At 31.3% G+C, this 23,763-nt stretch overlaps 1 protein-coding gene across 2 annotated transcripts in view; it reads right to left on the reverse strand.

The window, feature by feature from the left end:
* Positions 1–23,763, reverse strand: part of LOC107440564 (uncharacterized) — a 60,635-nt gene that overhangs the window by 29,202 nt on the left and 7,670 nt on the right. For both annotated transcript variants that reach the window (XM_043050415.2, XM_043050413.2), the window contains exons 2-3: positions 9,150–9,230; positions 6,149–6,227 (exon numbers count right to left, since the gene is read on the reverse strand). In XM_043050415.2, the coding sequence (XP_042906349.1) occupies positions 6,149–6,227; positions 9,150–9,202 (132 nt within the window). In that variant the 5' untranslated portion in view covers positions 9,203–9,230. The remainder of the gene's footprint in view (positions 1–6,148; positions 6,228–9,149; positions 9,231–23,763) is intronic.

The following is a 23,763-nucleotide window of genomic DNA, read 5'->3' on the forward strand; positions in this document are numbered from 1 at the left end:
GCCACAATAACGTTGCACATGGGCAATTCATATGGCATTTGATATAAAGTTAAAAATGGTTTAATTGACACTATAACATGATTCAACTTGGCACCATATTATGGTAATACCATTGAAAATTTGAACGATGCCATGATTTAACCATGGAGTGCAAAAACATGTGCTGCTGTTTTTTAATTTAAAATTTTAAAAAAAAAGCACTCAATTTGAGCATTAGACACGAACTTTAATAAATTATTTAAAGGAAAAAATAAATTGCAAAATCATAAAGCCTGCATGAAAAAAAGTGCGCGCTATCCTTCTCTTAATAACTTTCAATCTAATGTTCCGATTACAAAAATCTATCTCAGTATCACCTAATACATAAACCATACCAGATATACGATTTTGTGATCAAAACTAGTCGCACTACGATGAAAACTAGTAACAAAATCACTTTGTTTTTAAGTAAACCATTCTATCCCTCCAACAAATGTAGGCATGAACAATATAAGAAAGGTAGCAAAATCATAGTCAGGAATTTTTGCTGAGTTGTAACGTGTTTAATTATTTTTTTAACGTAAACATATATTTGCATTTTCTTAAACTGCGTGAGAGAATACATAAATTAATTAAAGCCTCTTCAGAATATTACAGGTATCTGAAATTTATCCAGCAAAGCGATTTATCGACGTCCGAAAGGGAACGATCATTGGCTTTGGAACCAAGGGCACTATTTCCATAAAGGCTAATTTTGGAAATCGTTTGAGAAACGCCGGGGCAAAAGTATACCGAGAATGACATTATTAAAGTGGCATTATTCAAAATCAAGTGTGATGCACCACGAGTCCTAGAAGACCGAGGTGAACGACGACAGCGGAGATGCATTCGAGCAAATAGACGTGCAACCGTTGAGCTACCAACTGTGTCTCCTTAATGATGGTTCAGCAAACGTTGCTGGTAGGCATCCGCAGCAGACACTTGGTTAATGCACAGATGCTGACTGTTGATCATCGGTGACAATTGTTGGAATTTGACTTCCAAAACTATATGCTTCATTGGACAAATGGACGTTGGCCTATACGAAGTGAAATGTCTTAATTGCCGGGAGGATCTAAGCTGGAATAGGTAGCATTATGGTCTGGGGAATGTTTTCATGACATTTTCTGAGTGCACTCATCATTGTGAAATGCACGATGGATCGACACATGCACGTATCTGTCCTTACGAACCATGTCTACCCCTACACGCGAATTGTTTTTCTTCAGGATGATGCAGGACAATGTGACGTGTAAAACTACTCGCAGTGTAACTACTTGCAGTGTACGTGCGTGGTTCGAAGAGCACCAAAAATCATTTATCGTACTTACCTGGCCACCAGATTCCTCGAATTTAAATCCAATCGAGAATCTGTGGGACTACTTAGATCGGGGTATTTGCGCAAGTTAGCTTTATCATGGCACTTTTTTGTTTTTCGATCGTATTCTCCGTATGATAAAATAATTTTGTTTAATAAAACACGTGCGATTCTGATTTTATATATATATATATATATATTACTGCATATAAAAAACGACGAGATGTTTTCTGACAATTCGAGAACATTTGTAGAGATATATAAAATTTGGAAAACATTTTCAGCCCACAATGAGTTTGAAAGTTATTGAGGACAGAAATTCGAGAACTGTTCTCCAGATTTAAGAACGGCTGGTCAACTTGCATTTAACTAATGACAATTATTTAGGTAACCGTGGAGCTTCGGTTGATAACAGAAGGCGCTTCAGTTTGTTCCGATATTAAGGGTAGCAACTGCTCTTTCATAATTAAGAGAGATTTCGCATTAAGTTTATCTTATGTTAACCACAACGATAACAATATTTTCTACCACTTAGCGATACTGTAATTTGCTGCGAAATTCTTACGCATCTAATGTGAAGCTCAAATAACGTAAACGTAGGAGTTAGAGGCAACCGTAACTTAAGCATGACGCTTTGAAAATCTCCTAAACCTATATTCAAAAAGCTTACATAAAAATTGAAATTGTTTGAGTTATATGGTGTATGCCAATTTCTGAACTCGTTCAAGAAATTGGACCATGGTATGCAAAAGACTGGCTTTACACAGCGTAATATTTAAGGATAAAAAAATTACTAAATAAATAACGCAAGTAATTTTTTAACTGTAACGTATAATGACACTCCACACAAAGGGGAAAAAAGTCTTACTTTTGCGGAACAAAATGATATATGTGGATTAGATACATTCCAGAGATAATGCCCGACGAATACAACGGCAAATTTTGAGGCCTACAGATAAAACACGATATCGGCGGAAAATGTGAAAAATGCAAGTAGAAAACGCAATGCCATTATCAGATAATGAGGAGGATAATAAGAGAAGTTCAGGTGAGATCGTGAGCAGAGCCAAGCATTTGAACGTCACGTTTGAAGATGCTCACGTTATTTGCAAGACACCTTCCTTTACCTGCAATTCAAGTCGGGTTATTTTTTTTTTTTATATCTCTTATTTGCTGAAGTTACAACTCTTGCACAACAGGTTGAATAGCACCAATTCCATTTTTCACCAAGATGAACTAAAATAAATTTTCTTTTGAATTCCAACTAAGGTCAATCTGCAGGTAATCGAATAACTTTCAAATACTAACAACCGGCAAAAAGTAATGCATAATTTTGGAAACAGTTTTTGGTAGAACTTGCGCAAGCAAATTTTATACCTTTGAAGGAATTCCTGATTCGATTCTGATATGTGCATAAGCAGGCAGGCCACTATCAATAACATCGCTTTACAGTAAAGCACCAATTATCAGACACCTATGGTTAGAAGAGAACTGAGAAAGAAAGATTGACGCCTAAGAAAGTTCTTCAAATATTTAGAAAATTTTGAGCTAAAAGTCTAATTTTAATTTTTCTCACGTTAGCTTATTCCCTTTATGACGTATTATCTGAAAGTTAAAAAAGTTCGCACTTGATCTAGTAATGTGCAAAGTACAATCCGTTTAATAAAGGCTAGAGGTACCGCAATTCAAATTATATATATTTTAGAAGGAGATGGACAAGAATTTTAAGAAGTCCATTACTTATAAAAAGTTAGTTTGTCACTAGATGTCAAACTTCATAATTCTTTTTTTTTTTTTTAGAAATCCTTTATAACTAACCATGTTTTAAGAATATGTGCAAAGATTAACATCATTAGTATTAATATCATCAAAGTCCCTTCTACCCGCCTTCCAGATAATTAAAATTATGAATATACTAGCTGAATACCCGTTCTTCGCATGGGGTGATAAAAAAAATAATCAGTACTGAACAAAATTACGAAATCAAGAACAAAACTGGCCGGCATATAACGACATAATTGTAGAGTTTACTGGAAGAACCAAGTAAGAGACATTTTAAGGGTATTTATGAATCAGTAAAAATAGCATGCAGTGGTGGCATCAATGTATGTATATTTTATGTAACAAAATTGTTTTTGCTTTCACTTGCATTATTTTGCATCATAAGCATTATTTTTATTTACAAATTAAGTAGTAGTAAATAAAATAAGATGAATAACTATTAATTCCGCCTTCTAATAAATCGGCAATAAAATAGTCCGTAGACCACCTTTTTTTTTCTTTTTTTCCCTCTTACCCTGATTATAGTCTCTCTGAAAATGTCACTAAAATCAATTCGTTTTTATTTATTTATAATTAGTTTTTCTTCCCGGTAGCTTTACGTTGTTATATTAAGCAAAACACGGATTTTGTTGATTCAAAACACGGATCCCATCAGAATTGTGGCTAGCATCACTTGGCGTGATAATATTGCTCGCGGCCAACTCATAGTCAAAATTTACCGCAATCAAGTAAATTTCTCCGGTACATATCCCTTTCAAAATAGCGTAAGACAAGACAATAATTTCAACACTATCATTAGTTTAAATTCAAAGTTAAAAACAAGAGAAAAAATAATCTTTTTGCAGGAAAGGATTTTTTTCTTTCTTATGTGTTAAATTTAGAAAATTATAGGGTTGTTCGATAATTTATGTCGTTTTTTTCTTATAGATGACTTGAATTGCATATTTAATGTAGTAGTGATTGCGTGGCTTATATTATTGTATACTATTTTGAAGATTAGACTTTAGACTTTCTTTAGTCAAAACCAGAGCGTCATTAGTAAACAACAAGTTGGCTAAAAATTTAGTTGAAAATGGACACTCAAAAAGAGCATTATCGTCATATTTTATTGTTTTACTTCCGAAAGGGCAAAAATGCGGTGCAAGCTAGGAAGAAATTGTGTGAAGTTTATGGTGAGGACTGCCTTACTGAACGCCACTGTCAGCGTTGGTTTGCTCGCTTTCGTGCTGGAAATATGTGCAAGATGCACCACATACTGGTCGTCCAAGGAATCAAACTATTGATTCAAATGTCTACTGTCGTCAACTATCGAAATTGAACGAAGAAATCAAGAAAAAATGCCCTGCACTGGCCAATCACAAAAGAGTTATATTTCATCATGATAACGCTAAACCCCACACATCTTGGATAACCCGTCAAAAATTAATGGAGCTGAATTGGGAACTGATGCCACATCCACCCGATAGCCCTGACTTAGAACCATCGGATTACCATTTGTTTCGATCCCTTCAAAACCATTTGAATAGTTAAAATTTTCGATTCCGATCAGGTTATTAAAAATGAGTTGGACCAGTTCTTCGTTTCTAAAAACCAAAGCTTCCTCGAATGTGGAATTTTTCAACTTACCGAAAGGTGGCAAAAGGTCATCCAACAGAATGGTCAATATATCATTGATTAATATTTGTTGTTAATACAAAAAAATTCACATTGAAAAACATGAAAAAAACGACATTAATTATCAAACAACTCGATATTATGACAGTCAATTTTAATTTCATGCCCCTCGAAAATAGGACACCTGTTACACAAATAATTAAGTCATAAAAAGCTAGATTGTCACTAATTCCAATACTTCTGTAAATGTTAACTTGTTTCAGAAGGTATGATGACTAATTTCCAATTTAATATTAATAACTAACATAACTTCTGTATTAACAAAGCAGAAAAAACTCTTCTGCATACTGTAAACTTAAATTATAAGCATACTCACCCTACAATGAGTTTTGTGCGAAATATAAGCGGCAGCGTACTAAGGCCGAATTATTTAAAACATACATAACTTAATTACATCTTTTAAAGACTTCATCAAGTTGTTGCAATGTTGATGTATTCCATATTCAAGAATTTAGTTGTGATGTCCACCATCATCATCCTCTTATGAATTTATGTTTAGAAACTTTTATTTCTTTATTTTCTGTTTTGGCACTCATTAATTATTAAAATTAATTAACTCTTCTTGCATAGGAAAAGAAAAATATGATCTTCTTTAATTCTATTGAATTTAAGTTTGTGGTGATAATGGGTGTACCAAAAATGACAGGAGATTTGAAAAATCAAATAACAAAAAGGGGAAGAGCACGGTTTGATACGTTCTGCTCAAGAAACTAAATTATTAAGGTTTAAAATTAATCTCTAAGTTCACCAAAAATGACGCTGCTGACTATCGAAACACTTTACCAAAATGACTACTATATGCATCAACAACGTGGTACAGAGAACAAAGCTAACAGCCGATCGTGTAAATATTTTAGTCAAATTGGTCAGACATGCAGCAGAGAATGGTAACAGCTAGCAGGGCCACCTATTGACGAACTTAATAATTAAATTTAAAATTAATGAGAAAAATCGTTGGTTTCCTCAGCAGATGCAACAAACCGTAAATTTCTATATCCCTGCGTTTTACTTTGATTGATTTTTGAAATCGTCAGTCAATTTTCGAATACAACACACAGTTACGTTTTGAAAAACGTCACATTACTTTTGTCGGATAGGATATTTTCATAAAGAATTTCAGGGAAGTAAAATTGAATTTAATTTATACAGTGATTAAAATACTAGAACTAACCTACACTGCTTGAAAAAGTATATTTCACTATCAACTCTAGCCCATCTAATTGTGCCGCTCTGTCAGAAAACGCTTAATTTACAGCAAACAAATAATACCTCTATAAAAACAATCTTTGTGCCATTTGTTATTAGAATATGTGCATTTTTTAGTAGAATAAAAAGTAAAAACAGAGTCCAACTTACGAGATGAAAAGGCATTAACGATGTCTCCCACTTCATCCAGATCTGTAGATCCCAGCCCCCTGCTGCAATTAGTTCTATTCTAAAATGAAAAATTTAAGAAACAAAATATCAGAAATTGCTTAATCCAAATTTTTATGCAAGTACATAAGATTTATTAAAAAAAACATCAGCGCATAGTCAGTGAATTTTCAAAAAGATTCATTGTTAAATTAAATGATTGGATCTAATTTAAATGGAAATTTAAGAGGACTAGGTCAGAGATGGCGAACCTGTGGCTCGTGATATATATATTTTGGTGACACGCAAGAAATTTTAAATCACTTTTATTCAACTACATTCACTGAAGACAGGCACTTTATTTTATTTTATTTCACATTTTATAACTGTCATTGAACAGCCGACCCAATTTTTGGGATTACGACTACTTATGTTCAACTCCGCAGCCTTGTAATTTTGAACTTAATCCAGAAGACAAAGGAACTCCAGGATCAAGTGAAATTTTGCCTTCGTGGAGAACTTTATGGAAGCACGACTGCGGGCAATATTATGACATTTTCTAGGAAGATAGGGTAACTTGTGACCGGGTGGTCATGCTATGGAAGTCCATGTCATATGCTTATTCGGAATAACACATTGTTCATAGTCAATAAATTTTTTAAAAAAAAATTCATTATTAAATTACGGCATCAACTTTATTCTGTAAACATAAATTTAAGAGAAAAGAACTAGGTCAGAGATGACGAATCCATGGCACACGTGCCACTGTGTGACACGTGATATATTTTTCGGTGGTTTATATTAAATTACGCAACATGAATAAAGTTAACGCAAGAAATGTATATCAAATTACTTTAATTCAACTACATTTCCCAAAGACAACATTTTAAAATAATCTAAATAAAAAAATATATAATTTTAAAAAGTTTTTTGTAGTGAAGAATAATAATTGAAAAATAAAAATTTAAAAATTATAATTTAAAAAAATATAAAATAATAAATGAAAAATTAAAAAAATTATAATTTAAAAAAAAAAGGACTAAAAAATATAAAATAATGTTTTTCAACTTCATACATATTCCTATGATCTTAGAGATTGTCATTAAAATTGGTGAATCTGAACTTTTAATAGCTTTGAAAAATAGGTCTGTAATTATAATCAGAAAATTCTTGAGTTCTGGAATGCCAATATAGACATATAATCATGCGAATGAAATGAAGCTATTGTACATTATGTCACAAAGTATACCTCAAAGACGGGACCAGCAAATGTAAACGAAGGTGTGTAGACAAAGCAATTCGGCAAATTAGTCGAGAGGAAACTACATCGCTGCAAAGCTATTCAAGTCTTACTTGTAAGATTTAAACGAAAAACGTGGGGCGCATGAAATACATAACATAATAGTTCATATACACATACATGTACACATTTTCTTACTCATACACAGCCACATACACATTCAGATACAATTACAATTACAGATATACATACACATATTCACATGAGCACACAAACACACATTAATATAACATTACTCTCATGTATTAATAGAACTTTAATTTTAAATTAGGGATACAAAAATCTTTATAGAAAAACAATACCTTTACGACTTTCATTAGTTTTATGATGACAACCAAAACAATCTGGAAATGAATGAGGAAAAGCTGGATCCTACCACGTGATTTTTCAGCCAATAAAAATACTCCGACAATAAAAATCTTTTCACCTGACATGTAATACTAATTTGAAATAATGGAATCGAATACAAAAGACAATCGCGAAAATAATAATTTTTTTTAAATTTTAATTTTATTTTACTTTGTCTTCTTTCTCTTCATTTTCATACTTAGTTATCCAGTTCTGAACTATGTGCCAAATTTGAAGTTTGTAGCTAGTCGGGAAGTTTAAAATCGATTACAAAATTCCACCCGGACAGACATACACGAAGGCAAGTTAATATAAACGTGGTAAAAAAATCCTCATTACAAGCGATTATTATCAAAGGTGAATTCAGAAACTAGCATGTTTGAGGGCGCCATTATGACATTTTCCAGAACGCAAAGATTACTAGACCATGCTATGGAAGTCTACGTCGTAGGCTTCTTCTGAGTAAGCACATGACTGCAATGAACAGTACGGTGATAAATTAAAAATTATGAAAAAAATTGCAATCTAGTAAATTTGGACTATGTGGTGAGCAGATGTGCTCATCAATGAATTTTACAAGAAATCGCCTTGTTTCAAATTTAAAACAAGTTGAAAACGAAACAACAAATATAATAACACAATGTAATTCTGTATTTTGAAACAAAAGCAGTGCCTTACAAACATTTTTTTAACAAAAAAAAAAAAACACTGTTCATCATTTGAAAATAATAAACCATAATTCAACAGGCACACAGATCGAAAAAAGTTCGCCGTTCCTGAACTAGGTCATTCACTTTGTCCCATATTTTCTGCCGATCTATTCCAGGAAGCAATCAATTTTTTTTTATTGATTGTAATTCATTTACTTATTCTTTAATATTATGCACCAAAAGAAAATATAGCAAAATTTATGAATGAAGCCCGCTCTTTTTTTTTAAGCATTTGGCAAGATAATTGAACTGTCACTAATCAATGCATAGACATTATTTGTCCAGAACACAATCAGGATCGTTTTGCACTGATACTTTAACGCAGAAATTTCCAGTATTAATAAATAAATTCATTTGAAAGTTAGAAATGTTATAAGTGTATCTTCTAGCACATCCATTAAAAAAGTCAAATAATTTAGGGGACTTAAAATAGTGAAATAACTGCTTACACTATACGATACGAAATAATTATTACTGATATGTTACTAATTCTAATTTTGAATAAGAGATATTTTAAAAAATGAAAGAAAAAAATTTCTTTAACAATAATAAAACATTTTATTTAACAACCTTAACGTTTCAATAGAAAGGAAGAATATTGGTAAAAAAATAATAATAATAATAATAATCTGATTTCTATTCTTACCTTAACTGTTGATGGCCGAGGGGGCTGGGACCAGCAATTTCCCAGCCTTTCATTACGAGCCATGACACGACTCAGCTGCACCTAATATAAAAATAAAACAAAAAATGTATACCATATTATCTTCCAATTAAAATATGTACAGAAATTCAGAGCTAGAACTATGTATTACAATGTACTTTGTAAAAACAACCTATGATAAACAAAATAACTTAAAGACAAAATCTTAAGATAACTTAAAGACAAAAGCAGAGGTGTTTAGTGTAAATTAAAAAATGGTTTGATTCTTGTTACACTCTTTATTACTGAAGCACAGTGCGCAGTTAAGAGATATTTTCGGAAACAGTGTTTCAAGAAGGCCTTATTTGAATTGTAGGACGTCAACTTCATCTTTACTTCCACGCTCATTCAAGTAATTGCTATTTTATTTTACAGCTAGAACACCGCCAGCTTATCTCGATTGTCCTAACACAGAGAATCACAAATTAGCAAGATAGAAAAAAAAATACTCGTTAGACTTGAAAACTCTGTGACTAAAAAAATAAATAAAAATAATATGGTTATTATGCAGTACTATACTCTTTGTTCATAGAGTAGGAGTCTCAAGGTTACATGATTTCCCCACTCTCCGAACTTTTCCCTCCCGCTCCCGTGACATCCACGTGGTATGCTTTTTTTCACACGCCAGTATATTTCCACTTCAAATTGAAATGCACAGCAGTAAGAAAAACAAAGTTTTTCGTAACTATGGTAACAGAAAGGGGAAAAGTGTGGTGATTAGGAAAATCGCGTAACCTTGATATTTTTAATCTATGTATTCATATTCGAAAGTCAATTGATAATTGGAATTCGTATAATCGATATTCAACTAATGTTTACATATAGGTACTAGACGTCTTTGGTAACCAGCTCGCCCCCTCATGAACTTACTGATTCAAAGCACCACATTGATCTAGCTGCAATAAACAGCATTGCTATATGAATGTTTTCTCCTCATACACAGACTCGTCACTTCGTGGTTTCATTAATTAAGCTCATACAGTGGATTACGTACTTAATTTGAAATAAAACAACACAAAGGAAGGTCTTAAACAATGACAAATATTGCAAGACGGAAAGATGGAACTAGTTTTCGGGTTCGCTGTGTTGCTGCATTCGGTTCAATGGATATTCGGCGGGCCTTCAGAAACCCACTGTTTCGCGGCTCCACTTTGACATTATTGTCTTCGGCAGCGTAACTCTGACTAATTGCTTGGTTCTCTCTCATGAACTCGACGTTGAGCGACTTTCAAGCGATTAACAATTGGGTACTTGCAACTCTAAAGGTGATTATGCCTAGCCATCTGAATTAAATCAGATCTAATTGGACACATGTAAGCGAAAAGTTTTTGGGCATAAATTATACAATTCTCTCTAATTGAAAAAAAAATTGAGATTTAAATTTTTAAAGACATATTTTCTGAAATTATCATGCACACGGTTTACAGCATATTGAAACAAACTAACCAATACTAATAATGCCACATGAACATAGAATAATATCATCCACATGGCTAAAAAGTACAATATGCTTTTTTAAATCGATAAAAAATTTCAAAAATGGCAACACTGTTACAACACAAGCTTAGTAACTTATTGTTCTGATTGAAATTGTACTTTACTTTTCTTGAAAGATTTAATGATTACTTTGTAAGATTTGCTTCCTTAAAAGTCTTAACTCGTCACCAACATTGTTTTTTAAAAACAAGAATGTAAAATATAATTGCATTTAACTAAGCATAGTGATAACCCTTACAAATCCAACAAATCCCGACAGCAAACAAAGCTATACATATATTTAGTGATATTGCTTGTTGAGAACACTAATTCTGAATTGTCATCCACCAGCCCTTTTCCCTTACGTGTATTTACTCGTTTATAATTTACGGGCCAAATGAATATAGATTGGAATGGTGTTAATTTTATTATCAGTATTATAAAAATATCCAGATATGAAGATTGATACAGTAAGAGTGTTAAAAAAAATTTTTTTTGCTTTAAAACTATGCTTAGAATCGAGTTAATAAACTTTTTGCTATCAAATAAGAGTTTTAAAAAAAATAGACTTTTAAGCCCTGCTGACAAAACACTATTGTATCTACTAACAAATTGAAGAAATTTAATGATTTTCTAAAATTTTTCTTATTTATCTTTTACAACTTATGCTAAAAATATTGTAGAATCACCCATACGGAAAGTTAAAAATCTGAAATATATTTTAGTTTTATTTAAAAAANAAAAAAAACACTTGCTTAATTCCGCTTTTTTTTTAATTGCTTTTTTTTAATACTTCGAAAATACTACACATCCACTTTAAAATATTATATTATTTTAAACATTTTATTTCATTACTTTGAAAGATAATGTCATACTTTGACTATAAATTTTCAAAACAAATATTTTTCTTTTTACACTAAGAAATAATTAATTGGAATAAAAACTGCATTCACAGCGGACCCCGAATGATAGTTTTATTTTTTTTTTCGGCGACCCTTCTTATAGAAAGACATACTCCTAATCTAAACCGATTAGCATTGAAATTAATTTTTTTATTTATATCGTATGCATTCATAAGATTAATTCTAGTTTAATTTGTAACTTTCAAATAGGATTTATTAAAACACTTTTAAAAGCAAGAACATTAAATTCTGGCATACGATTTATTCCAATACATTCAAACAAAAACAAAAAAAAAAAAAAAAAAAANAAAAAAAAAAAAAAAAAAAAAAAAAAAAAAAGAGGTTGCTTAAATCCAGATTATCTCATATCAACACGAAATAAAAATAAAACATTATACTTCGGATTACAAACCAAATTATTCACTTAAATTATTTTTATTTGAAAAAAAAATTTCTTGAAACAAAATAAACTCTTAAAAAAATAATAAGAGTGCAACACAAGGAAATCCAAGTGAGTTCTAGGAAAATAGACATAACATAATATTGGGAGTAGCCTCTATTATGCAAGAAAGCTTTTCAAGGTCAACTTCTCTTGGGAGAATAATTTCGAGAAAACGCGTGCCATCATTCCACGGTATGCAAGTAGCATACATACACATATTAAGAAGAGAAAAAAAAGCAATAATCAAAGCGCATACTTTCTTGAGCAGCGCGGCAAACGTTGAGGGGGAATAGAATTGGCAAAACACAGAGGAGGAGAGATGGGGGGGGAACAGGGCATTGCTTTATGCACGAATAGCATCGTCCCCTCCTCCACGAAATTCCCGAGCTACAAAGCAACTGCGATTTCAAATCCTTGAGCCAGCAAAGTGTCATCATGCGCCTCTCCCCATAGAGAGACACAAGGGACCAGTCGAAAAAATTAATGCGCAATATCATAGATCCATTCCATTTCAGGTGACAAGATTATGTAACCGTTAAGTTAATTATCATAGTGTTAATATTTTATAGGTTGGACAGAAGCTAATTTGTTACCTAGAATCTGAAATTTATCGCATCTTAAAAAATCAAGGAGGAACAGAAGAATGTAAATTAAAATCGATTATTTAAATTTTTTGTGGATGGAATTTAAAATTATTTATTATTCGGTATTTTTCGTGTATTTTTTATGATTATTATACTCACAGGTTAATTTTTTATACCCACAAAACAATATTATTTGGTTTAGAAATACATTAAATTTTCGAACTGTTTTCAATGTTGTTGGATAATTAAGACATTGGGCTGGTTGAATATCACCAAAATGGTATTATATTTCTAAATAATCATAAGGAATTAAACGAATTTATTTAAAAATGTGAATAAGCAGCTAAAGAATTCTTTTTTTTTTTTTGCATTAACACCAGAAATAAATATTTATAATATTAAGAATATTTATAATCGCATATTAACTGTTATAGGGTAGAGGTAATATTTAATTATGTCCTATTGCCAAGACAAAGGAAAGAAATTTATTTATATTGGATGTATCATTTTAAACTACAAAAGAATAAGCATAAACAAAATGTAATAAATTAATGAGCGAATACAAAAGGAGGCATCCTTTATACAAGGGTCTAATGGCCAACTGGCCAATATTGGCCCCCAAACTTGATAAATCCCCTTAGAAGAGTTTTAAATATCATTAAAAATATGTACATAAGAGGAATACTAATGTAAAATATAAAAAGTGGAAAAAAAACACCGCTGTATTAGATAATTAATATTATTATTTTTACTGGTCTGACTTATCCTAAACTAAATTGTAATCATTTTATTTATTCAAGTTACATTCTGAAAACAATACTTGCAGGAAAACATAATTTCTTACTAATTTTACAAGTTACTGCATAAGTAATTATATCTTTAAATTAATTTTATTTTACTCAGTTGGCACCAACATGTCTTTTTTTTTTTTTTAAAGTTTTTGCGGGCCGCTATTAAAAAAGGTTATGCATCCCGGCCATAACATATAACTAAGAGGCCGGGATAGCCTAGTTGGTAGAGCACTAGGCACAAGTCCAAAAGTTCGTGGGTTCGGACCCCACCGGCCGCAGACTCTCCGTGTAGTAAATGGTGACTGATGCACGTTAAATCTGTCGAGTCGCAAAGTCCTCCATGTTTCCATAACAAATCATACCTATGAGGGTACTGATCCAGGAGTTTCCTTGTCTTTTGGATTGGTTTAAAATTACAAGGCTACGGAATTAGTAGTCGTAAACGCAACACTGGGTCGGCTGTTCAACAACGGACATAAAATAAAATAACATATATTACTAAGTTTTTAGTTAAAATTACAAAACAATGCTATTACTCATGATTCAAACAAACTAAAAACATTCATTAATCATTTAAATTTGAATCTAATGATAAGAAATAAAATTTCTTTCGTAAAAAATGCACCCTTGCTATTACTATTTTATATTCAATGCAAAAGGAAGAGATCACCGATCCAGCAGATCACCGAAGTCAAGCATCGGTGGCTGCTGTCAGTGTGCGGGTGGGTGATCACTTGGATCAGTCTGCGTAGGGACCGAGGGTGTGCGGTATTGGTCCTCGTTAAACTGTTCTACCGTAAAGTGCTCGACTTCGTGCTCAGGCCGTCGGGCTACCGAAGCGGGAGAGTCATCCCCTCCGCAGAGGATCATAATTGTGATGGAATGTCTTCGGATCATCCTCAGGGATGTTTCCCAGACCGTCGCCAATAGCCCATTGTGCAGCTCTAGTGCGACGTAAATGAACAACAACAACAGCAAAAGGAAGAGGGGGAGGAACACTGAATATCATATTAGATCATATCGCTGGTTCAAAACTAAAACGAAACTTCTGAAACTTATTATGTTTGCAAAAGTGTCGTTTTAGTTTTGAACCAGCGATATGACCCGATCTTCACGTATTAATGGTTCGAGAAACTAAACTTAAAAATTCTAAATTAGTGTAGACGATATTTTAATCAGGAACAAAAATGATTTTTCGCTAAACAAACATATCTAATTTTTGACGGATCTGGATTCCTGACTCTCAATATTGAAGGGTAGTGGCAATCTGGGAAATATGGTCTTAATTGTTTGGTCAGAAAAGCGGTTGAAGTTCAGTCAGACCCCTTGATGATAATTTTACTTTTTGCGTATTTTGCAATAAATAATTTATATTATTTTTCTTCATTTAGTTTAATGATTATCGAAAAAAACTTGAAATTATTTTAAAGAAGGTAATTTTTTTTTTCAGAATACAAAATTTGGATTTAATTGGTTGAATAGTTCTCGTGAAATCAAATTTTAAATATACGACATTTTTAAAATTTGACAACTCAAAAATTATCCAATTGGTTGAATCGCGATTTTTGGCTGCAACGTCCTCTTACATATAATACTTCCCCTCTTATTAGAATTTCTAATTATATTTGAAGTTCATAAATTGTTTAGTTATTATTACTTATGTGTTGATATATTGTTTGTCAGCAATTTTTTTTATGGATTTTATTACAATAATCTCGAAAGGTTAACAACGAATAAAAATTTTCTTTTCGGTGTTTTTCTTTTTTTTTTTTGATGGGGGAGTGATTTTACGGTTTTCTCCATCAAAAAAAATTTTTTTGCTTAATTAAAGGAGTCGATAGTAATGTGTATGTAAATTAATATAAAGATTTTTAACTTTTCCTCCACCAAGGGTCCGCCCAAACATTTTGTGAAAGGTCCGTTTTTGTAAAATTGTGAAAAAATTACTCGTGATTTGCGAATTTAAAATAAACGTTAAGTCACATTCTTTCAACCAGGGTCCGGCATTTGTGAATTTGTGCAAACAGGGTCCTGTTATTGCAAAAAAAAAATTTCAAGGAGTTTTTAAATTGTAAATAGATACAAGATTATGCTCAACACTGCAAAATTATAATAAAAAAAATAAATTTTAAAAAATAAACAGCTATTGCTGCTACTAAATTAGAGATGCAATATACAAATATTTGGTATTTAGCCTATACTGCTGTACACAGAATACTCATTTCGGACGAATAAAGGAAGAAGGATCTGCCGAAGACAAAACTTAGTTCATTTATATTGGTCTTTCTTTCCCCCACCTTCCTGGGAAGGGTTTATTCGATTAACAAAACAATAATGAGGATAAACAAATTTGTGAAGGGTTCGATTAAAAGATAAATTATTTTGTGAAGAGTCCGTTTTTAAGCTAAAATATTTTGTGAAGGATACGTTTTTATGAAAATATATTTTGTGAAGGGTCCGTTAAGGGACCCAAATTTCTTCTAAACAGACCCTTGTCCACCCAGTTTTCACAAAAAGCTCCTAGTCAATGTGGCCTTGCGTCTTTAGCAAATACACATTTCTAAACGAGAGAGTTCAAAATTGGCTAAAATTAACTCAGATATTTTTTTATCCCTCCTTCACATTTTAAAGCAAATTACTGGCCAATTTTATGGTCTATTATATACATAAGAATAATTAATACATAAATGTCAACTCACGTTAGCAGCTTAATAATCAAGGATTTTCAATTTACTAATTTAAATCAGCAAGTAAGGAACTGAATTATCAATTCATTCTCTCATATCTTGATTTCTTGCCACTCATCCATTATCCGCTGCGGATTAACGAGGTGAAATGAACGATTAGCTGAAAGATTATTTCAGTCTCATTGTAAAAGACCCTGTTTTGAGAGATTTTATATTATTTTATAACAGTCGATTGAGCGGCCGTTTTGGGTTTACGACTACTAAGGTTCAACTCCGCAGTCTTGCAATTTTGAATCCAATCCAAAAAACAAGGAAACTCCTGAATCAAGTATTGGGAGAAATTTGCCTTCGTGGAGGACTTTCAGATGGAACTAACCCGCATTTACGTTACATGGAGAAAAAGACCACGAGAACCTCCCACGGAATAACCTGCCGGCAAGCGGACTCAAACCCATGATCCGTCAACCACTGAGGATATTTTACGATGGAAGCCGGATGCGGAATCCGTATCGACCAGCCATCTCTGGGATCGAACCCGATTCACCTCATTGGAAGGCAAACGCTCTATCCCCTAAGCCATCGCGGCTCTGTTTTGAGAGATTGTTACAAATCTTTTTATAGTTTCGTAAATCTAAAATTATCGTAGAATTGGATTTCTTTTTTTTTTTCTTTCTTTTTTTTGCCAGGTTCCTATGATTTAGCAAATGGGGAAAAATAAAACCCCGTATTCCCAAATAAATACAATTTTTAAGAAAGTATTTCAAGGAGGGGTAGTTTTAAAATTATGAATAAAAAAACCTCATGAATCCGTTCAGTTTTAACAATAAAGTAAAGTAAGTAATAATTACAATTAAGTAATTAGTAAAATATCGAAGTTTCTTGCCCTGCTACATTTTAAATACAAAATGTAACAATAGGATGGATTTGTCTAAGAGACAAATTATTATAAGTTCATGAACAGTATATTAATAACTATAAGTTTATTAATAGTATATCTATTATAAGTTTATTAATAGCAGGGGTCTGTCTAGACATTTTGTGAAAGGTCCGTTTTTCGTGAAATTGTGAAAAAATTACTCACATTCTTTCAACCAGGGTCCGCTTTTATGAATTTGTGCAAATAGGGTCCGTTATTGCAAAAAAAAACTTTTTCAAGGAGTTTTTAAATTGTAAAGACATACAAGATTATGCTCAACACTGTAAAATTATAATTAAAAAAATTAAATTTTAAAAAATAAACAACAATTGCTGCTTCTAAATTAGAGATGCAACATACAAATATTTGGTATTTAGCCTATACTGCTGAACGCAGAATATTAATTTCGGACGAATAATGGAAGAATCGTCTGCCGAAGACAAAACTTAATTCGTTTACATCCATCTTTCTTGTTTTCTGCCCTGGAAAGGGTTTATTCGATTAACAAAATAATAATGAAGATAAACAAATTTGTGAAGGGTCCGATTAAAAGAAAAAATATTTTGTGAAGGGTCCGTTTTTAAGTTAAAATATTTTGTGAAGGGTCCGTTAACGGACCCAAATTTCTTCTAAACAGACCCCTGAATAGTATAGTCGGCATATTTACGAATCTATAATTTAATTAGTAAAAACAATTAGTGTTCAAACTTCTTAGTAAGGAGGGGGGAGGGGATCTTTCAACTGATGTCCAAAAAAAATATTCGGTTAAAGCTCTATTTACCTATTTTTATATTATTCAAAGATTACCTTTTTTTTTTCCTTCCTTAAATGGGAGCTTCAATGTTTTACGTTTCATTGTGATCAATAATAACGACGTTAATTCTTGCCACCTTTATTTCATCCCCATAAACATAAACTAAAGTGCAAAATATTTGTAGTTGTCCCCTCCCTTAATAACGGGGAAAAGTAAAATTCCAAAACGGGGAAGGAATACAGCTGAATTCAAGAGGGCGCGCGAATCCACGTGCTTCGCATACCACTAGCACTTGTCTACCTTGAGGGCCCATACACAACAGGAATAGCGGCTTGCAACACAGAAAACCGATTTAACCGTCTTTCTTTCCACAACATCCATTTGAAATCCATTTGTGTAATCTTCGAAATGAAAATTTCATTTTATTTTTTTGTCCGGAATAATTTATGCCATAAATACGAAAAAGAAAAACCATATCATATTCCATAAGGAATTATTAATAGCCTATTCTAATTTACATAAAAATGGCATAAGATTTTTTAACTTTATTTTTTTTATAGTTACCGTTTTTCTTGAACGGGGAATCTGGTGCTTAGTAGAATAATAAATCTAAATTATGTTTAAGAGTTCCAATTAATTATACTTAATTATTTAGTTTTCTTTCCCTTCAAGTCGGAGTTAGGAAACAACTCATCCCAAGACATTTTGCCAGTTATTTTTGGAGAATTTATATAAATAATAATTATTTTATTTAAAAATATTAATCTTAGGTAAAACTTGAAATTTTAAAGTTTATACTTAACTTCAAAAATTAACTTATACTATAAGTTTTAATGTCATTGCCTTAAATTGTGAATACATTTTCCTTTAAAAATAAAATAATTAACTAAAGCATGGGGAGATAATCAACTTATCCTAAAAAATTACTCTTATTAAATTCTGTGGACAGACAGAGGGGCGATGTCACAAAAAATTCAGTCACTTAAATGTTTTATTTGTATGCGGTATAGATAAACTGTAAAGGATACAAATAAATCCTGGTTGGTAATGTTTGAAGGTTTAAGTATTAAAATTTAATAAAAGTAAATAAGTTAATATTATTTGAAAATTCAAAAATTTTTAAAATCTTGATTAAACACTCACTAAAAGTGAAATAGATAATTTATCGTAACTATTTTTTTGAGAAAAAAATTGCCTAGGATGAACTAAAGAAGATTTTATTAAAAAGAAGAATTAGAAATGTTACCACCAAGAAACTATTCAAACTATTTAATTTAAATTTTTTAATTTAAAATTACTTTGCTTAAATTCATTAAGCAAAAATTTCTGTTCCTTGTAATGGATTCTGATTCTTGATATGTTAGAATGTAAGGTAATTACGTTCTAACATATCAAGAATCAGAATCCATTACAAAAGGTACGTACATTCAAAAAAAGTTGGTATTTCTGGCGACTAAATCGTAACTTGAAATATTTCTAACTTATTTTATTATCATACTTAAGATCCTTCTCAAACCATGAAGGTAGCGTCCGATTGCGTGAAAATCCGATCATTAAATCATAAGTTATTCGCCAATTAGTCATTTTTTTCCCCCCTGCAATGTAGAATTTCCTGCATTTGAAAATAGATACATATACTAATTAATAAGGCTTTACTGGCTCAATTTTAAAATTATGCATTAGTTTTTTGTTTGTTTTTCGCAGCACTGTACAAGAAAAATATGCAGCAAATGTAAACATTAAAATTACATGCAAGAATTGTTTATTTTTTTCTTCCTAAGGATGCTATTTTCACCACCAATTGATACATAATTATACTTTAGAGAGTGGTGCGTTCAAATCTTCAAATAAATTCAAATCAATTACTTTAATTGAGATCCAAGCAGGATTTCTGAAAAGTAAATAAAGCCTTTATCTACTGATATTCTTAAAATAAAGTTTTGACCAAAACAACCATGGTTCGCTCGAGTTCTAGGAAATAAAAATTTAAGTAATAATTCTTCTTGAAGAAAAAAATATTAAATGAATAAATAAAATACACAGTGTCCCCAATTAGTAGATAATGAAATGGCTGTAAAATATTATGTTACGCATGTCTAAATTATGCAAAGCATGCAAAATAGTTATAAGTTTTGCAATGTAGTTATAAATTAAGTATGCAAAGTAGTTATAAATATCGCAAAGTATGCAAAATTTATAAAATAAAAAAAAAATTTAAAAATTTTAACTAGAAGTGTTTAAAACAAAATACTATTATACTATTAGACTATTATACTATTTTAAAACATTAAATTCATTATTAACAATGTATTTAAAAGTTATTTTATGGAGAGGAAAGTTAAAATTTCAATCTATAAATAATGCAGAATGTTTATAAGTGTGCGAGCTACATCCCAAAGAGAGTTTCCCATAGGTTTAAATATTTTATAAGTGATTCGCTAGTTCTCAACTCTAATCAGGGGTCTGTCCAGACATTTTGTGAAAGGTCCGGTTTTCGTGAAATTGTGAAAAAATTACTCACATTCTTTCGACCAGGGTCCGCTTTTATGAATTTGTGCAAATAGGGTCCGGTTATTGCAAAAAAGTTTTTCAAGGAGTTTTTAAATTGTAAATAGATACAAGATTATGCTCGGCACTGTAAAATTATAATAAAGAAAATTAAATTTTCAAAAATAAACAGCAATTGCTGCTTTTAAATTCGAGATGCAACATACAAACATTTGGTATTTAGCCTATACTGCTGAACGCAGAATATTCATTTCGGACGAATAAAGGAAAAATCGTCTGCCGGAGACAAAACTTAATTCGTTTACATCCATATTTCTTGTTTTTTGCCCTGGGAAGGGTTTATTCAATTAACAAAACAATAATGAAGATAAACAAATTTAGGAAGGGTCCCATTAAAAAAAAATCATTTTGTGAAGGGTCCGTTTTTAAGCTAAAATATTTTGTGAAGGGTCCGTTTTTATGAAAAGATATTTTGTGAAGGGTCCGTTAACGGACCCAAATTTCTTCTAAACAGACCCCTGCTAATTAATCACAAATTAGCTTTATCTCATGTTTTTATGAATTATATAGAATTGGTTTCTTATGTTAGATTATCAATAATAAAATCAATGCTAATAACTTCACAAAATATGGTGATGATGTCATCGAACTCGTATTTTAAAAGGTATATGGAATAACGTGTTTTTTAAATTGACGTTTAAACTTACGTTTTCGAAGCGGACCTCTATAAATTCAAATAAGGGTAATTGATAAAGAACAAATTTAAAAAAAAAAAAAAAAAAAATCTTTTAAGCCGTGCGAAGATTGAGGCAAATTATAACTGTCACTAGTTAAATGATACTATATGTATTGCTAATCTTGATTTTGGTGAGTTTGCTTTCTAATCTATATTATGGTAAATTATATAACACTGGACCATACAGTGAGCAAAATAAAAAACGCACCACTCTTTTGATTATTGGATCTTCACATTTTAGGACACTATCTCAATGGTCCGAGAGGGTAACCTAAAATATGCTAATTAATTAGTGCAAACGGTAATTTAAGTTGCGAAATCCGATACAAAAACGTATTTTTCAAGGACAAACATACATTTTTTCAACGGATTCGGATTTTTAACCCCAAAAATTTAGGGGGTCGCTGCAATTCAGGAAACATGAACCCATAATGTTAATTTTACTTTTTACGTATAATGCTATATCGCAAAAACTTTTTAAAAGAATTTTGCACACAATTATAAAATTAATTTATTCTAAGTTAATTCAATGCAAAAAATAGCTTTCAGTAATTTTTTATTACTTTTCCTCATTTTATTTAATAATAGTCGAAAAAATTTTGAATTGTAAAGCTTATAGTTTTTCATATTATTTCAAGGAATGCAATTCTACATTGCGAAATATAAAATTTGCACAAAATCTGTCAATATTTCCTGAGAAATTAAATTTCAAGTCGTACTTTTAAAATTCGATTTCTCAGTTACTATTTAACAAAAAAAAATTATTTTGCCACGGAAAATTTTAATCGTTAAAGTGATTCAAAATTTCATACCTCGCAAATCAAAAGTTTTTCGATTACTATTAAATAAAATAATAAAAAAATAATTTAAATAATTACTAAAAGTATATTTGGCATGGAATTATCTTCAGATAAACAAATTCAATACCTGTGTGCAAAAATGTTTCAACTCGCTTACTAAGTCCTCGAGATGAGATGTAATGAAATATGTATTAAGTCAAATGAACATTAAGAACTCCAAACATTGGACCGCTCTCCTGATCAAACTATTGGGACCATATTTCCCAGATTGCGGCTACCCCCTATATTTTGAGGGTCAGAAATCAGAATCCGTCGAAAAAAAGTTTAGTCAGAGAAAGTACGTTTTTGTGTCTGATTTCGTAACTTGAAATGGCGTCAGCACTAATTAAATAGCATATTTGAAGTCATCCCTCGAATCATCAAGATCAAGAACATGAAGATGAGATAATTAGATAAAAAGTTATTCGGGGTGGTCCGTTTTTTATTTTGCGCACTGTACAAGAAATTAAAAAAAGAAAGAAAGGTTGTTTATTAGGTGCCAAGACTTTGTAGTATGGTTATAATAGGGTACTTAATCTGTTTCGGAGACAGAAAAAAACCGAATCAACAGTATCATTATTAGGAGCTTAAATTGGCTATCATAAAATAGGCTAAAATAGGTTCTCATGGCATTATCAGTAGTTTTAACTACCACTTTCAATTAAGCACTACTGGAGGTCAATAATAGAGATTTTTTACAGCCTTCAAAATCAGTACGGATATTAGTTCGCTAAAAATGATTGAAAAAATATAAGCGTCGCTACAAATTATTTTCAAGAACAAAATTTTATTAATTTTTGTAAAAGGTAAAAATTGGAGAGAAAAAATATTTTGTATTAAAAAGCTAAATACATGGAAAAAGGTATTCTCATCCGTCATAACAAATCCTTTTGTCTATCAAAATGAACATAAGTTACGTAGATACGGATATGAGAACAGCGAAAAATTTTAATACTATTTTTGAAGCCAATGATGCCTTTTTAATTTCGGTAATAGGTACAATTTGTAATAAAAAAAGTCTTTTTTCTAAAAAGCTTAATTAATCCATAAAAGGTATTAATTCGCCTTGGACAGTGAGGGGCAAACCGTGGCTCGAGAGCCAAATATAGCTGCTCTTTGGCTCCTAAGTGTGGCCCTCTCACAAAATAGCAAATACAAAATGTCTAAAAACAAGAAACCCTACCATTTTGACACGAAATTTTGATTTTTCGTTAGTGTATCAAGTCAAAATTGCCATTTTACTAATTCTAAAAAAAATTTTACTGATGTACTTCAATGGGCAATTGTACTGATTCCAGTACAACTGCACTGACAAGAATAATACTGATATCCGTGTTCAAAGTTAGAAGAATTTATTTTCTTTGATAACAAATTCTCTCTTTTAGCTAAAGATACTGAAAGGGAAACTTAGATTCACTTTTCAAGTCTGTTGAAACATTGTGATGAAAATAATTCTGATATTGACATTTGCTATTTCAAAACAGCAGATTTGAATGACAAAAGTTTTTCTTAGCAAGTTTCAGAAATTAATAAATAACCCTTAAATAATAAATCAAGAAAAAACCCTCTCAATACTACTGTATCAGAATTAAATCTTTCTCTCTTTAATATTGACATTGGTAACTTTGAACCCTACTTGCTGGATTTAAAAAACAAAGAATTATTGTGGCTCGAAAATAGAATTTCTTAGCTCTGATATGGCCACAAACATTGGGAGCTTTGCTTACGGCAGAAGTGGTCAGCTTTATAAGACCTGGAAAAGAAAGAACATGCCTAACTTATTCCTAACTTAGCTGAAAAAACTAGCATTTGTTGTTCTTTCCTTATTCTGGTCTACATAGCCATGCAAACAATCACTTTCAAGCACGAACCTTATCAAGAATAAATTGAGAAGTCGTCTTTTTGACGAGAACTTGAAATCA

The sequence above is a fragment of the Parasteatoda tepidariorum genome, chromosome 3 (genome assembly GCF_043381705.1).
Source record: "Parasteatoda tepidariorum isolate YZ-2023 chromosome 3, CAS_Ptep_4.0, whole genome shotgun sequence".
Classification (NCBI taxonomy): Eukaryota; Metazoa; Arthropoda; class Arachnida; order Araneae; family Theridiidae; genus Parasteatoda; species Parasteatoda tepidariorum.